Genomic DNA, 17077 nt, shown 5'->3' with positions numbered 1-17077 from the left:
CCTACTTATGGCTCCATGGGTGTTCCTTTTTGGCCTTACCGTGTCCTGCATTCTTGGGTGGGGAGTGGGAGCTGAGACCCTGCACGACAAATGGCGCAGCAAGCAGGGTTCCCCGCGTGACAACAGCTTTACCTGCATGTGAAGAGAGTCAATGTGCCTGGAAGTTTCCCTTTCTCTAAGTGACGCTGAGCCAGGGAATGACTGGCATGGGAGGATGTAAGTTCCTCTCCCATGCCTCAAGTCGGGACAACTTTAAGTATATTTCATGCTGCGCAGTTCCCTTGCAGGATCAGGGGAACTTTTCTGGACTTCCTCCTCTTCCCTGTCCTGCTTCTCCCACTCTTTTAATGGCTTCTCCTGGGAACACTCTCATAGGAAATCACTGCAAACAATTTTCATCTCAGGATCTGCTTCTGGGCAACCTGACCTAAGACAGATTCTTATTGCATATTAATTGTGGACATTTTGAATAGGATATTTGAGTCTGGAATTCCTGGCAGAAATATAAGCTAGAGCTACCTGTTTGAGAGTTGTTGGCCTGTGATGCTATATAAAGCCATGGGCTAGGTGAGACCACCTAAGAAGTAAGTGTATATAAAGAAAAAGCTGCTGGATATAAGAACATCGCAGGCTTTCTTAATCTTCCACCCACACCATTACTAATTCAACTAAAATTTATCCTCAGTGTTAGCTTTGGTCCCAGGACAGATTGAGATTCAGGCTCTATAAAAGTTCTCAAATTAGTTCACTTCATTTCTAGTTGTTTCCTAATTCTACATATCATATTACTTCATCAACTTACCCTCTAAAAGTATGTAGTCTGAGGATATAGCTGACTTACAGGCCCATTGTATAAGCAAACCAAGACGGATCTCTCAATAAATCAGAACATTAAACACCTGTTCAAAGATGCAAATGCGTGGCTCAGTTTCAGCTGAAAGAATTCCCAATACATTTTACATTTGGGGAACACTTTCACCTTGACCTTGCTGAAAACTATCTTAGAATTTTAATGACAAAATGTGGAGATGAAGATTTACAAAGGTAAAACCAAAGTATGTATTCGATCCAATAAACCCATCTATTTAAAATGAGATGATTCATACAATGCCTTGTACATGGTACATTCTTTAAAAAAAATTGTGGGTTGAATCTCCATTTATTGCAGAATAGACTAGGGTACACAGACAAGAGAAGAGAAAGCTTTAGAAATACTTTATACACTACATAGCATCTTTACCTTAACATTATACGTGACATTTCTAGACCAACTGAACAATTTAGAAGAACCTTTGTCAAGTAAATGAAGTCATGAGAATATCATAGGAAATAATGGAAACTAATTGAAACACCATTTTGTTAAGGTGATGGCTTTTGAATTTCTTTTCATAAGTAGATTAGATTTTGTGAGCTGCTCCCTACAAAGACCAAAAGCATAAAGGGTTTCATTTAAAAGAAAATCCTAGATGTTGACTTGAATTGAAAGTACACAGCTTTCTTTCCTTTTGACAGTTTGCTTTTGAAAGGTTTTTCTTGTGAAATGCATAATGTGCTGTTGCTAGTTGAATGTAATGATCCCAAGAAGAAATAAAAGAAAGGCCAAATTTGGCTAATTTTACATCTTGAGGAACCTATTTCTGAGCTGTATGTGTATTAAAAAGCAGCAATAAGCACTAATATCAAAAGCAGCTTTTCAAAAATAAAAAGTAAGTGATGGATAAATGGATAAATGTTCACATGGAGATATTTTGACAATCTCACATACATTGTTTTGTTTTAAACCTATATAGCTTCTTGTAGCTTTTGGGTCAACTTTAACATATTCAAGGCCCACAAATCTTATTAGAATAATAATTTAAAATGAGTCACAGGACTACCTGTCTTATATATTCCGAAAACAAACTAGAAATATAAACTAATAAAAAATTAAAAGTTGGAATGACTAGAAAACTCAACGTGTAACTGCAGTTGAATAATATATGGTACAATGATTCAGAAGCAAAGACGAAGGAGAACATTTTTAATGATCACTAATAATACTGTATTTGTTATTTATCCTATTTAGGTTTAGATATTTCATATTCACAACAGCAAGATCATGCTTATACAGTCCTGAATAGCAGAAATAATAATATTCAGTTTCACACATATTTATTTGAAAAAGTCTCAAGGATCTTGATGGGTTCTAAATCTATCTCTGCGTTCCCAAGTCAGATAACACTTGTTTGACTAGACTGAAGAGAATGTATCCTATTATCAAAGTTCCATGTCAAAGGCCCCTAAAAACATTTATGTACCGCTTTCCTTATAATTCATGTTTTCTAGTGTCTGTATCTTGTACTTATATCTCTTTAAACACACGTTCCTGACTATTGATCAAGTCACATCTGTTCTTCAAGTCTCTGTTTATACACCATTCTTCTAAGGGATCCTCTTTGATGTCACTCTTTCTTCACCAAATGGAAGTGATCATTCTCTGAACTCCCATAGCTCCTGTCTATACTTTTGTGACTAACGCATCAGAGTTTCCTATGAATCTGCCCAGGTTCGGTGATTTTCTAGGACAGTTCACAGGACTGAGCTTATAGTCATACTCAGGGCTATGATTTATTACAGTGAAAGGGTACAACAGAAAATCAGTGAAGGGAAAAGGGACATGGGGTGAAGTCCAGAGGAAACCAAGAGCAAAGTTCCAAAATTTTTCTCCCAGTGGAGTCATACAGGATGTGCTTCATTCATGCAGCAGTGAGTTGGACAACAGTGTGAAGTGCTGTCTACCAGGGAAACTCAGAGACTCAGTGCCCAAAGTTTTTACTGGGGGCTGGTTACATAGGTATCCACCGCCTAGCATGTACCAAAATTCCAGACTCCCTTAGGAAAGCAGGCATTTAGATAGACCACATAGTTTGCACAGTTTAGGCATAGTGAACCATTCTTATCGATTAGGGTGGTTCTCAACTTCTGAAATCCAAGTTCCCAGATGATATCCCAGGGCCAACCTGTCAGCAGGCTTTCCCAAGGATAAGAGTTGCAGGCTTGCTTGGTATCTTTTCTGCACAGGGAATTATACAGTTGTACTTAACTTATATGTTATGTTATGTTATATTTTGTGTTTCAAATTCTTCACTGTAAATTTGCTGAAGACTAGGAAAAGATTTTTTTTCATGACTCCATCATTTCCAGTATAGAACAAGATTCCTGATGGAGACATTCCACAAATGATGATTAGAAGGTCTGTAGATTAGGTAAGGAAAAGCAAGAAATAGTCAGGAAAGCAGACTCAACAGTATGAAGGACATTTTTGCTATCCCATCCTGGATGGAGTCCTCTATGTTATCTGTGATTTTCCCATATCAAAGGATCGAGCACAGCACAGACTTGATAAAGATAAGGAAGTTACCCAGTATAAATAATACTGCTAAAATAATTTATTATTGTTTATATATATATATATATATATATATATATATATATATATATATATATATATATATATATATATAACATTATGTACCACTCTGAGAGTTAGGTACTGTTATATATTCTCCTTTCAGACATAGTTACTAAGGAAGTTAAATAACCCTCCTGAGCAGTTATTCTACAATCCACATTCTTAATTACTGTTATATTGATTATCACATCCTTGAAAAGCTCAGTCTTTTTTTGACATAAAAAATTATTTTAACAAAATTAGAGGAAAAACATCCTTGTTCCATTTTAATATTTTCTTCTACACCACTTTAAAAGGACTACAACATTGCTAGATTTTGCCATTTCATACTTGGTAAGTTATGTGGTCTTAATGAAGAATTTATCATGTAGTAATTCATGAAAAAGTAGTAAGGAGTCGACAATGGATTTAGCATTTGTGACTATCATTCTGAACACAAACAAGAGGAAAGTTACATTGATTTCAATAAAATAAATGTATGCTCACTAAAATATTTTTATCCCTTCAGGTGTGAGATAGTTGATTTTTGCTATTGTACAATTAGAGTTACTATTTAAGAAGCGAGCTTTTCATTTCTATCTGAATAGAATGTGTTTTTCTCATTAACTGTCTCCCCCACAATGACACAATCAGTACATATCAGGGCCTGGAAGAAGAACTCACAGAAGGGAAACTACACGCCTGACGTTTTCACTTCTCAGAGAATAAATCATAAAGGCTAAAATGTTACAAACAAACTGCGTTATGTCAAACTCAAACAGCAGTTTGGAACTGCAGATATAATTTCATCCCTGGATAGTGAAACAATATATTTGGTGTGACAAAGGAGTTGTCAGTACCATTTACAAGTTTCTAGGTAATATTAACATTAAGTTCAGATGGAAGCGTGTCCCGCAGCTACAGGCAAGGCTCTTCATGAGGTGATGGAGATGACAGACCTTTGAAAGGTATTGTTTTAATTTACAACATGTAAGAAAATATCTCTCATGTGACTGATATCATCATAGTCATGTCACACAGGAAGCAACAGTGTTTGAGGAAGGGGAAGTTAATGTCGCGGGGTTACAGAGTAAAAAGACTTGCATTCAGATGCTCTCTTTCCAGAGTGAGGCTCTTCACCACCAGCCATGCTGACCCTCAAACTTGAATGTAATTATGTACACATGTTCCGTACCATGTATTGAGATGCAATTCCCTATGGGTCTCTAGCATCATTGCATGTCTTGCAAGTAGAAGCACTGACTGCTTCTATTCTGGAATATCTTTTTAAAGATGTTTGTATAGTGGATGGCATTGCAACATGGAGATATGGTCTCCCTATGGAGCATTGGACAGGCATGCTTACTCTCTATTAAAAATATTAAGGTTGTTTGCATTCATAGGGTTTCTCTTTAGTGTAAACAACCCTATTATTTTTAATAAAGTGTAAGAAAAATGCCTGTCCAATGCTCCACAGGGAGACCATATCTCCATGTTGCAATGCCATCCACTATACAAACATCTTTAAAAAGATATTCCAGAGTAGAAGCAGGCAATGCTTCCGCTTGAAAAACATGTAGCTATGCAAGAGACCCATAGAGAATTGCATCTCACATTAAAGGAGACCCATAGGGAGTGTATTTCCACTTCTTTTGCAAAGAAACATGTAGATGAAAGTAAGTCCCCAAATACTCTTAGCAATAGTACATAAAATTTGCATGTAGTATTTTTTTCTTACATTTCAGTAAATGAAACTTGTATCTTTTAAAAAAATAAAAAACAAAAATAAATAAAAATATTAGGGTTTCCTAAGGTTAGGGTTCTGCTCCTGTCATCCACCCAGTGTGTTTGCAGGTGTCACCTGACCATCTTGGCATTTTCTTGGAAGAAGTGGCCTCAGGAAACCAGCTTAAGAAAATGCCAATCTTCTCGCTACTGCTATTTTTTCAATAAGTAATAAAGTCTTTTCTTTCTGAAAACAAAACAAAGTAAAACACAAAAGTTTCCTTAAATTTGGAGTGGATCTAGGTTCTGCAGTGCCTAAAGTTTATTTTGGCAGTGCATAAAGTTTATTTTATATTACACATGTAAAATTAAGTTCAAGGGTGTGGAAAGGTGCTGGCAAGTGAGGGGCTCTGTAATAGAAGTTCTATTCGTGGTAAATATATCTTTGTCTGAATTATATTTTTGGAAGTCATAAATTTCTAATTTGACAGCTGGCTCTAAATGACTTGTCACTCCCCAAACACCAAGTCTATACATTGCATAGTGCCTCAGTTTAGAGAATAACTCTTAATTTTTGTTTTTGAGGCAACATCTAGAGTATCTATCTCTCCCATGCCAAAATTTTTCAACACTGTGGTTTCTTATTTGGATTTATAGTCAGTCTAGGGAGGCGCTTTTTGTTTTGTTTTTTGGTTTTTTTTTTTTTTGTCATTTATTGACTCTAAAGTAAATATGACCAAACAAATATCTCATGTCATAAACTGATTTCTAAAACCTGTTCTGGTGACAAGAATAAATTCGAAAACCTAAATTCATGGAAATTGTACCATGAATGTTATAGTTTCAAGTTGGGTATGTGGCAGCTCTATGATGCTTGAAATGAGAGAAAAAAACATACTTTGTATGACCCTCTAAAAGTAGCAAATTATCTTTTGCATGTAGCACTGAAGAGGGAAAAATAGCTTTACTCATTTTGCTATGTAAAATTGTGTCTTTTTGTCACAGTAACAATTTGAAATAGTTGAAACCATTAACATATTTGTGTGTTGTTTGTAGGTAACAATTATGGGTTAAATATTAGAAAATATTTACATAAACTCGTAAAATATGGAAATCAATAAACAATTAAGAAAATAAGTAAAATTTACTTACTTTTGAAATATTACTTGATCGACTTGCAGATCGCCCTGGGGATTTGTCATTCTGAAAAATAAAATAAGAGACATTAAAAATACAGCAATAGTTTTTACCACTGAGGGAAAAAAAAGCATAGCACAGCAGATGTGTAAATGCTCTCTATATTGTTCTATTAGAGGTAGAAATTGCTTATACAGAATGGCTTATCTCTTACTAAATTGTATTTCTCTTTTACATATCAGTATCATTTTGAAAATGTTTCAATTACCATCGGGGTATATGTCAGTCTAGAAGTATTTATTTTCAGGAAATGCTCATTTCTCTAGAAAAAGATATTCAGTTCCTTTGAAATAAAATTAGTGGAAATATAATCCATTGTTTGCCCTTTTGCTTTTGCTATCAGGAATTTGAGTAAATTCTGGTTCTCAAGGTCAGTAATTATTGTATACCAAGCACATGGTATACAAGCATGCATCTAACTCGTACGCTTGTAAAATGCATTTTGTTACTCTTTTCTGTTATTTGCCTTTTAAAATAAAAAAAAATCTAAATGACACTTTTAAAATTTAAAACATTTAATTGTTTAAATTAAAAAAGTAGTTTTAAATTATTTTAAAATTAAAAAATTCAAAATAAGTTTAAAAAAGTTATACCCTCATTTGTTGCTCCTTTAAGATTTTCCAATTTACTTGAAAAGAAGTATAAAAAAAGGTTTTGAATAGGTAATTTTTAAAAAGTTACAGTTTTAAAGTAGGAGGGTATCTTAAAGAGTGTCACCCCCTCATTTCAAACTCAGAAGCATTCTGTTCCAGGCAGTCATAAGTTCATGACAAGGCCAAGGCCAGCCACAGGCCTTCTGACTACTCCAGTCTGGTTGTTCTCCCACCGTGACAATTATTGCCTCATAGATAACTGAGTGGGCAATCAGAATGTATGCATTTCAGACGTAGAAAGAGATCACAGTACTCTTCCTACAGAGTACACAACCTATCCTTCTGTAGAGAAAATGTTATTGAAGAACTTGTTCTACAAACCAAAAGTTTGTGAAGGATCTGAACTAACATTATCACTGAAATATTTTAAGATTCTTTTAAAAATAATTTTCTGAGCATCTGAACTCAGCACAAAAGTGGACTTGACTAGATACCCGCAGAGGTCATTTTTGAGAACTAAGTTCTTATAATAACCTGAAACTGTCCCATGATGACTGTTTGAGAAAGTTTCAGAAACATGCTGATGACAGGATATCACAAATGTGTTACTGTGGAAATACAATTGCTGCATTCACTGCAGATTGTCACTGTGTCATCTACAGGCTTGCAGATATTGCAGCTGAACAAACTTTTTCCTTTACATGCAACATCCATCTCGTACAACCGCTGATGTCACTGTGGAACATGTTATTACAAACCAAGATGAGTCACAACGATACAATTAGTTACACCTCATAACAGCCCCGTGATCCAGGGGGAGATTAATGTATCTACTACCCACAGACATTTTTCCTTGATTAGCTTCCTCTGGTGATGGAGAGAGGTACTTTTCTACTGACATCTCAACTCCTCTTTTAGAGACTAGAAAACAAAACCCATCCATCTTTCCTTCTCAGTGAAATTCAGGATTTTGACACTATAGAACAGAGGTGAATAGGCCACGTGTTGTAATAGGTTTTGGGAGTGGTTTTGTTGTGGTGTTTTTGTTTTGTTTGTTTTGTGTTTTATGTTTTCTATATTTAAATGGTATTTGAGAATATGATTAAGGAACTAGAATTGAAAAGTGCTTCAGCAAGAACTAAGAAATACTGTAGGAAATTCAATTTGGTATAAGATTACCTAATTTTTCAAACCAAATACGACTTTGTGGTGTTTCACATAAAAGAAGGAGGGCCAGGTTCCCTCCACAATTGTTAAGGAAATCAGCAGGGTCTTATAATAAAGAGATAATTCTCATATTCTTCACCAGCATCCCCCAATCTAATGGGAGGAAGCATTTGTTTAATTATTTAGTATTTCAAGAGATCTTTTACCTTAAAATCCATTGGTTCCATTTTCTCCTAATATGAGATTAGGCATTGAAAGAAATAAATGAGCTTAGGTAAAGGTTACATTTTTGCCATGGCTAAGTTCTCTATTATCTCTATTCCAGTTAAAATATGGGAACAGAGTGAGGCACACTTGCTGTGCTGGCAGTGATATAGAGTAAGAGATTGACTTGCAATTAGACCTGTGGTAGTAGACTAGCTCTAGCAGGAGTATATTGTTTGACATTCTAGGACCTCAATTTCCTCGCTATAAAATGGAGATTGTTATAAGATCAAATGAGTTATAAATGAAAACATTTTATAGATTGCATTATTTCTGTTATTATTCACAGGTAGAGGAAACTCCAAAAGACTGCCTTCAAATTTCATGATTATCACCGGTTGCTAGACTCATACTTTTAACATAAACATGCATTTCTCTGTCCTGCAATTCTGCCTCTGTTGTGGATAAGATTCTGGCATATAAAACTTAAGAATAGAAAATCAAATTTTTCTCTACCCAAGAGGACTAAGGAAGTTTGGTCTGCCTTGCCTTTGAAGCGAAGCGCCAGAAGCACTTTCTCCCTTGGAAAACGTCCAAAGCAATCTGTCCAATTTGCTACTAATTAATTGGGTGGTTTGTCCCATTACTATCACAATGACATATTCTACTTTGTAGATTATTCAAATATGGTTGTCATACCTTATTATGATCAGCTTAAATACTTTACCTTAGATTAAATAGAAGCCATCTTACACTCTAACATCACTTACTGGTACCAAAATTATAGTAATCGTGCAGGTCAATAAAAGTTGGAACCAATAAGTTCCAACAAGTCTACATGAAAAATCTGGGATCATCAAGGAGTGATGCTGGATCTTGGCAGATCATTTACAATATACAGAGGGAAATACTTAAGTTTTATAAGCGTTTTTTAATATTTTCAAGAGTTTTCTAATTTTTGTTTTGATATGAATGTAACTGACATTGTCAGTTTTCTGTGATTATTAATATAATAACATCTTTTAAATTTGATCTTACTAAACATGGTTGGATTTTTATTTCCATCAAGAAAACAATGATTACCAAATGAAAAAAAATTAATACTAAATTGTTTTAATATATTTTTTAATGTTATAATTTAAGGAAAGTGGCATAGTTCCTTTAAAAGGAAATGGTCTGTGTTAAAGAATACACAGTGTGGCTGGACCTGAACGTAGCTACATATGAATATTCTGTTTATTATATCATTGATCAGAAGAGGGCAGTAAGAAAACTTGAAGGAGGTTTTGTATGTGATCTGAAGGAAAAAAACTATTCCTGAATGAAGAAACCAGAATAAGACAGTCTCACACAGACCTTTGATATGATGCTATCTGTAGTATTTTTCCCTTTGTTCCCTGCCCCGACCCATGGCTAAAAATCAAGAGTATTTGAAAGGAGAAAAAGAATGTGATAAATTGAAGGGTCACCTGAAGAATTCTCAGTAGACAACAGAATATTTTTGCTAGGATAATTAAAGCTTGGAAAAAAAGAAAAGTCTTTAAAGACAATGTGGCTTATAAAAAAATTAAACAAGAAAATAGAGAAGTTGAATAATGCAATAAAAACTTGAAAGTTGAATAATGCAATAAAAAATCACATGTTCATTAATTGAAAAATACTTTTTAATGTCTATTAAACATTAAAAAATTATTTGGCATCAAATAACACCTTAGAAAAAGTATTTAAATAGAGATTTTATAGGGCACTTCTTTTGATATTGAGGCAATAAAATTAGAAATAAAATTTGAAATGTGACTAATAAATCTTAATCACCTGAAAAATTAACTACCACATATTTAGATATTTCTTGGTCCAAAGAAATGAAATCTTGCTGGAAAATTATAGCCAGAAACTCTAGAAAACATACTAAGTAAGATCTATAGAACACAGCAAAAGCTGTATCCAGATAAACATTTATAACTATACATTCTTTCATTATTAAAGAACCCAGTTCAAAACAAAATAAAAGAATATAGAAAAATTGTGTAATATACAAGCTAAAACTCATTAAGTGGATGTAAATAAGAAGGATAAAGAAATACTTTCTTAGAGCAGGTCCTTTGGGAAGCAAAATTACAAAAAAAGATGAACTTTCTATAGTGTTTAGTAAAGAAAAGAGAGAGCAAAATTGTATAAGAAATGAGTAAGGATATATAACCAAAGACACAGAAAAGATTAGAAAAATGATAAAAGCTACATATAATGCTAGTGCAACAAATTTGAAAACCTAACGGAAATGAATCATATTCTAGCAAAATAAACGTTGCCAGGATTTTTTCAAGAGAGAGAAAAACGTGATAGCAATGAAGAGATTGGAAAAGTAAATGAAAGTGTGTATCCTAAAAAGGATACAGACATGATGATTACACAACTGTATATTATTTTTGTATCTTATTTTTGAAGAACATATAATTCCAATTTTATTTACACTATTTTTTATTATAAAATCATAAATTTCCCTAATTCATATTATTAATACTGTATGAATGAAACTCCAAATATACTAAGTCAGCACCCAAAAAGAAATAAAGAGGGAAATTAAATTATGTTCTAATCTTATTTGGGACTACAGATGCAAAATTTCTTTAAAAAAACATTACCTTATATCTAAATAGTAGCATATTTCTTTGATAAACCAGCAGTTTATTTTTTTTCAAATGCACAGGAAATAGAATAAACACAATTTATTCCAGATATTCCTGTATCAGGAAATCTGTCAACATAATTCTTTAGATTAATAAAGTGAAAGAGAAAAGCATTATGATCTTAAATGCTGAAAAAATATTTGACAAACTTCGGCAGTCTTATTGCACTGTAAGCTCTAAGTAAAATACAAATTGAAAGGAACCCTCTTAAAGTATTAAAGACAATATTCTATAGAACCAATAACAAATATTATTCTAAATGGTAAAATACTAGAACTCTGGTAGTTAAAGAAATTCTGTTAGGGATGCTTGATCTTGCTATTATTATTCAAATTGTCTGAAGGATTCTAGCAAGTATAATAACAACAAAATAAATATTTAGTAGGAAAAATATTGAAAAAGAAGCAATAAAACAAACTTCTTTTGTTGATAATACTTTTATAGTACTTCTAAGAGTCTCTACTTAAAAAAGAAAACTACTACAATTAATGGGAATTTGGTGCAATACTTAGATACAGGGTAATTATACCACGGCAGAGTCTACTAAATTTTCTAAAATCCATTTTCCCTCTTTCTGTATTAACAGAATAGTGACTGAGAGTACATCTTCCCAGTCACATTACATCTCCCTTCCAGTTATAGGTTGCCTATGACAAAATTCTCTTCAGTGAGATGTGAACAGAGCCAGCAATTGTCTGTTTTCAGCCTGTCCCATAAATCTAAAATTTCTTTCATGCCTTTTCTATTGCTCTGTCTTAGGATGGTGAGTATCAGAATTAGCCAGGAAGCCACATATTAAAGATAATAGAGCTGGCTTCTCTTCAGTCCTTGAATGACCTCTAACAATTTGGAACATACTCTCTAAACTATCATGAGAGAGAGATATATAATATTGTATATCATTTGAGCCATCACTTTTTGGATTTATTATAACAGTTGAGTCTATCCTAATGGAAATACTGCAAAATCAATAGCTCTCTTCTACCAATAAATATCCAGAAATGTGATAATAAAAACAAAAACAATAAAACACTTAAGAATAAATTTAACAAAGAAATCATAAAATCTTATTAAAATATAAACAATAAAATCTTATGAGAAGTATAAATCATGATCTGAACAAATGAAAGCACCATTTTTTGATGGCAAGATAATTTTATAAACATAAATCCTCTACAGATTGACATATAAGTAGAATGTAGTTCCACTTAGGTCCCCAATGGGGCCTATTTCTTCTTTTCCAAAGTAGAAAGGAGATAGATAAAATGAACTTAAAGTATATCTATCTATCTATCTATATATAGATAGATAGACATATTTTATAGATATATATACTTTATATATATACTTTATATACATACTTTATATATATATACTTTATATACATACTTCATATACATACTTTATATATATATATATAAAGAAATGCCTGAGAATAACCAAGAAATGATTAAAAAGGAGGTCTCCCTATGCTAGGCATTATCTGTATTAAAAGTCACTGTGATTAAGTCAATATGGTACGGCATAAGAATTAACCAAAAGGTCAGTGAAATCCAGAATAGGAAATCAGAAATAGATATAAGAATTTCATATATAACAAAACTAGTATTTTAAGTCAATATTGAAAGGATAGTTAATATAATAAATGCTTCTAGACAAATGGCTATCCATGTGGAAGTAAAAGTCAAACTCCTATCACATAGTACATACAATCATAGACTCCAGATTGAACAGTCTTAATGTGAAAAAAATAAATTTTTGAAATAAACCTAAATTATAAATGAAATATTGGAATAGGTGAGATTCTATAAAACTAATATAGGAATCACAAACTATGTCACATTTGATTATATTGAATCTGAAAAAAAGACAAAAATTAAAGCAAATAAACAAACCATACAGTTAGAAAAAAGTACAACACAGAAGACTGATAAAGTTCACTTTCCCTAATATACAAAGAGATTATGTCTATTCACACAATAAGGCAAGAGAAAAAAAATGCCAACAAAGTTTTAAGCAAAAGATAGGAATAGAAATTCACAAAAAAGGAACTACAGATTAAAAAAAAATTAAATTTATTGAGTGGCAGTGGTCAGAAAAATTATATAGGTTTCAAGTGTACATTTCTATAATACAGATTGTTAATAAACATATGACAAGATACTTAAAATCACAATCAGGAAAACACAAAATAATAAGACATTGCTTTATATTCATCATGCTGGAAAAACTGAAGAGTGATAACCTCTGTTGCTGATTGGGATAAGAAGAAAGAGTACTCTTTAAAAGTGCCAGTAGAAGTGTGAATTTTTACAGTATCATTAAAAAAAACTGGCAACATCTGGTAAAATTAAAAATATAATATTATGCAGTAATCTTACTGTTGGGAATCTATTCCAGAGAAATAAAAACATTGGTACATAAAGATGTGTGAATAAGAACACTTAATACAGGTATGTTCTTAATTGAAAAAAAAAATTGCAGTAAAGAGGTTCGAGATGATCATGTCTCCAAGCTTTAAGCCCACCCTCCTAAATTCTGCTCCCGGCCTGGGACTCTGCAAATCACATTTCTGTTTCATTATCTGGCTCCCTCTGAAGCCCTCTACCACTAGGAAGGGGGAACCACAGGGAAACTGAAAGAGGAGAAAGGCTCCATCCTATTTGCTTCCTGTTGTCATCTTATCCGCTTCGCGTGTGTGTGCGCGCGTGCGCATGAGCCCCCGTGCATCATCTTAGAAATAGTTCTTCACCCTCTTTGCAGCAGTTCCCGCCTGTAGCAGCTGCTGATACCCTCAGAAACACCCTCAGAAACAGCCTCATTACACTCTTTAAACACAAGCACCCAGCCAGCTGGCTACCTCCTCAGAAGTCTGAGTTTCAGTTCCAGGGGGCCCTATTCCAAGCTTTTAATAATTCCAGTGTCTTCCCTTGTTCATCCAGACATGCAATTCCAATTTGTAATATCTTGGTGTTCTTCGTTTTTTTTTTTTCTTTTTTTTTCTTTTGCTGTTACCTACTGAACACTCTTTTACAGCCGGACACCGTCTTTGTATTAAATTCTCTGTTCAAACAAAAAGTCTGGTTTCTCTCTCTTGAGTAGATCCTGACTAATAGAGTAAGCAATACTCATCCATTGAGAAATGATTAAATAAGTTACAGTAGAGCCACACCTTGGAATACTCTGCAATTATTTAAAAAACCCCAGGCAGGTCGCCACACCTCCAGTATTAATAATATACATATAATTTACAAATTGGCTCTGTGCCATTTGACCTAAAGAGATTTCCATAAGATTGAGTGTGAAGAGTAAAATGAGAAGTGGTATCATATGATTATTTGTAAAATATATAAGGACAGAAACTCTAGAAGTGTCTATATGTGCATATATTTGTGTGTAGACATATATTTGTACATGAATGTATGAGTACAAAAATCAAAAAAGGGTATGTATGAGTGTGTTAACGAGGTTTTTTGTAGGGGGATGGTAGTGGGAGGGCAGAGGGAGAACCAGTGAAAAAGGAAAAAAAGGGGAGGGAGGAGATAAGGCAAAAAAAAAAAAAAAGTCCTTAGAAAGCGAAAGAATATAAGAGCCTGTTGGACGCCTGTTCATGTTAAAATAATATATGTATGCGATATGTATGCAGAAATTACAAAGCAAATATGAAGTTATATCTTTATCTTGGCAAGTGATTATATTCATCCATGATGTATTATTAAGGTGATAAAATCTGAAAGAACAATGTGTACAGGGCAATTTCATTTCTCTAAAAACAAATATACAGAACCTCTCTATATGATTATGTACAAAGTCTGAAAACTAAGTTCGCGAACTGATCCTAGAAAAAAAATGTTTCATACCTCATTGCTGAATATCACTACAGTCACCTTTGAAATACTCCCCTTGGGAAGCTATGCACTGATGTCAGTGCCCAGTCTACGTTTCAAAGCAATTTTGAAACTTTTTCTGGAATGGCTGTAAGAGATGTCATATTACCCTTGATGTCCTGAATGTCATCAAAATGTCTTCCTTTCAATAATTACTTTATCTTTGGGTAAAGAAAGAAGTCATTGGGAGCCACATCAAGTGAGTAGGGAGGGTGTCTTAATACAGTTATCTGTTTACTGGCTAAAACTCCCTCACAGACAGGGCCGTGTGAGCTGGTGCGTTGTCGTGATGTAAGAGCCATGAATTGTTGAAAAGCTCAGGTCATCTAATTTTTTCACACAGCCTTTTCAGCACTTCCAAATAGTAAACTTAATTAACTGTTGTTCAGTTGGTCCAAATTCATAATGAATAATCCCTCTGATATCAAAAAAGGTTAGCAACATTGTTACAAGTTTGTGAACTTAATTGTCAGACCTCATATTTACATATACCTATACTTTTGACTGAGCAAAAATATGTTCATCCAATATTGGTTATTAATACACCAATCTATTCACAATGGTTACCTTCACTCCCTTAGTATGGTGAGACTGAAGGGGAGCAGGCAGGCCCATGGGGGATATTCTAGCTATCTCTAAATATTTTTGTGTGGTCTAGTTTTACTTGTTTTTCATTTTTTCTGGTAAAATATCAAATTAAGAAAATTTAAAAAAGAAAAATGGTATAGCTAGTCTTACTCATCAAAGACTCTATCTATCTATCTATCTATCTATCTATCTATCTATCTATCTATCTATCATCTACCATCTCTCTCTTTCTCTCTCTCCATATATATTAAAGAGAAGTATGCATGTATGTGAGATCAAAACAAGTTGGAAGAAACATTTGATGCTTATATTCTTCAAGACAGTACAGTATCTGGAACATAAGACACTGCATTAATTATTAAGTCAGGTAGGATTGGTGAAAAAAACCTCAGGATTTATGGTTACAACACTTGGATTAGATTTCCAGCTTCATGAGTAAGTGTCCATGAGAAAATCATTTACTTTCTTTGGCCCTGTCTTGCTGAGTTTGCAAAATGGGCCTAAGGATCTTATAGAATAGCAGTAGAAGCAAATATGATAAACTTTGAGAAAGTATATTCCAAATGTTAAAGCACCGTGTAAATATAAACTACGATATTAGGATTTTTAAGCTTGGATTTACTAGAGTTAAAGAAAAATTAATGAAAAGGACACTTACTTGTAAGTGGTCACATTTATTATTAAATTCTGCTCCATATATAATTATTTGAAAACATTCTGAATTAAAAAAAAACCTAACAAACATAATTCCCAAATACCAAATTTAATGTAAAAACTTGCTCAGTTTGCTAATTATGATAATGGATAAAAGCTTTATTTGTATTCAGATAGCCCAAACAATTGTGATGGCGAGGAAATAAATATAAAACTTATGCTATAGAAATCTCCCCTCTCTCCCTAAAAAGTTTTGCAAAAATATGCCCTTGATGTACACACTTCTAAAAAAAAGACTGTCTGCTGCTGAGAGACACATCATTCTGAACAAGATAGTAATTGTAATTCCTAGCATGAAAACAAAAGGAAATGCTTATTTAAAAAAAGTTTGCTCTCCAGCACTAAAAATATTTCAAACTGAGTCTTATTTGGATGGAAAGAAAAAGAATATAGAAATGATCACTGGCTGAATTGCCAAAGTGCCAGGGAAAAGGCCCTGAGGGTTTAATTCATACATCTTTCCAGTTATGAAAAGACAAAACAAGAAGCACTGAATGGCTGCTAACATGCAGAAGGTGATGATTTCAGTTCAGTGGCTTGTGTGAAAAGGTGATTACTGCTGTGTTTTGTTTTTGTTTTTGTTTTTTACAGTACATAGAGTGAGGTTAGCATAAGCTTTTAGTGTACAACAGTTGAACCCTTATAAGAGTATAAATTTTACTTATTCCCACAATTCTGTTCTATATCACTATGCTCACATTAAAAACAGGAAGTTCATATTAAAAACAGGAAGCTCACCACACCTCTCATATTCTAAGAATACACACAGAGTTTACAAAACTTTTTTTTAAATTGATCCATGTATAAAATTCTTGGTCATCTACTTTCTCTCACAATAATCTTCTTAATTACTATTGCCAAAAGAAAAATCTATCATCAGTTGCC

The 17077-nt window shown here is 33.3% G+C and overlaps 1 protein-coding gene across 2 annotated transcripts in view; it reads right to left on the bottom strand.

The window, feature by feature from the left end:
* The window catches only part of MARCHF1 (membrane associated ring-CH-type finger 1), a 656198-nt gene that overhangs the window by 128271 nt on the left and 510850 nt on the right, over positions 1–17077 (bottom strand). For both annotated transcript variants that reach the window (XM_081077612.1, XM_081077613.1), the window contains one exon: positions 6308–6358. In XM_081077612.1, coding sequence (XP_080933738.1) covers positions 6308–6358 — 51 coding nt within the window. The remainder of the gene's footprint in view (positions 1–6307; positions 6359–17077) is intronic.

This window comes from Rhinolophus hipposideros, assembly GCF_964194185.1.
Source record: "Rhinolophus hipposideros genome assembly, chromosome: 16".
In the NCBI taxonomy this organism is placed as follows: domain Eukaryota; kingdom Metazoa; phylum Chordata; class Mammalia; order Chiroptera; family Rhinolophidae; genus Rhinolophus; species Rhinolophus hipposideros.
This window is presented reverse-complemented; position numbering and strand designations above follow the sequence as displayed.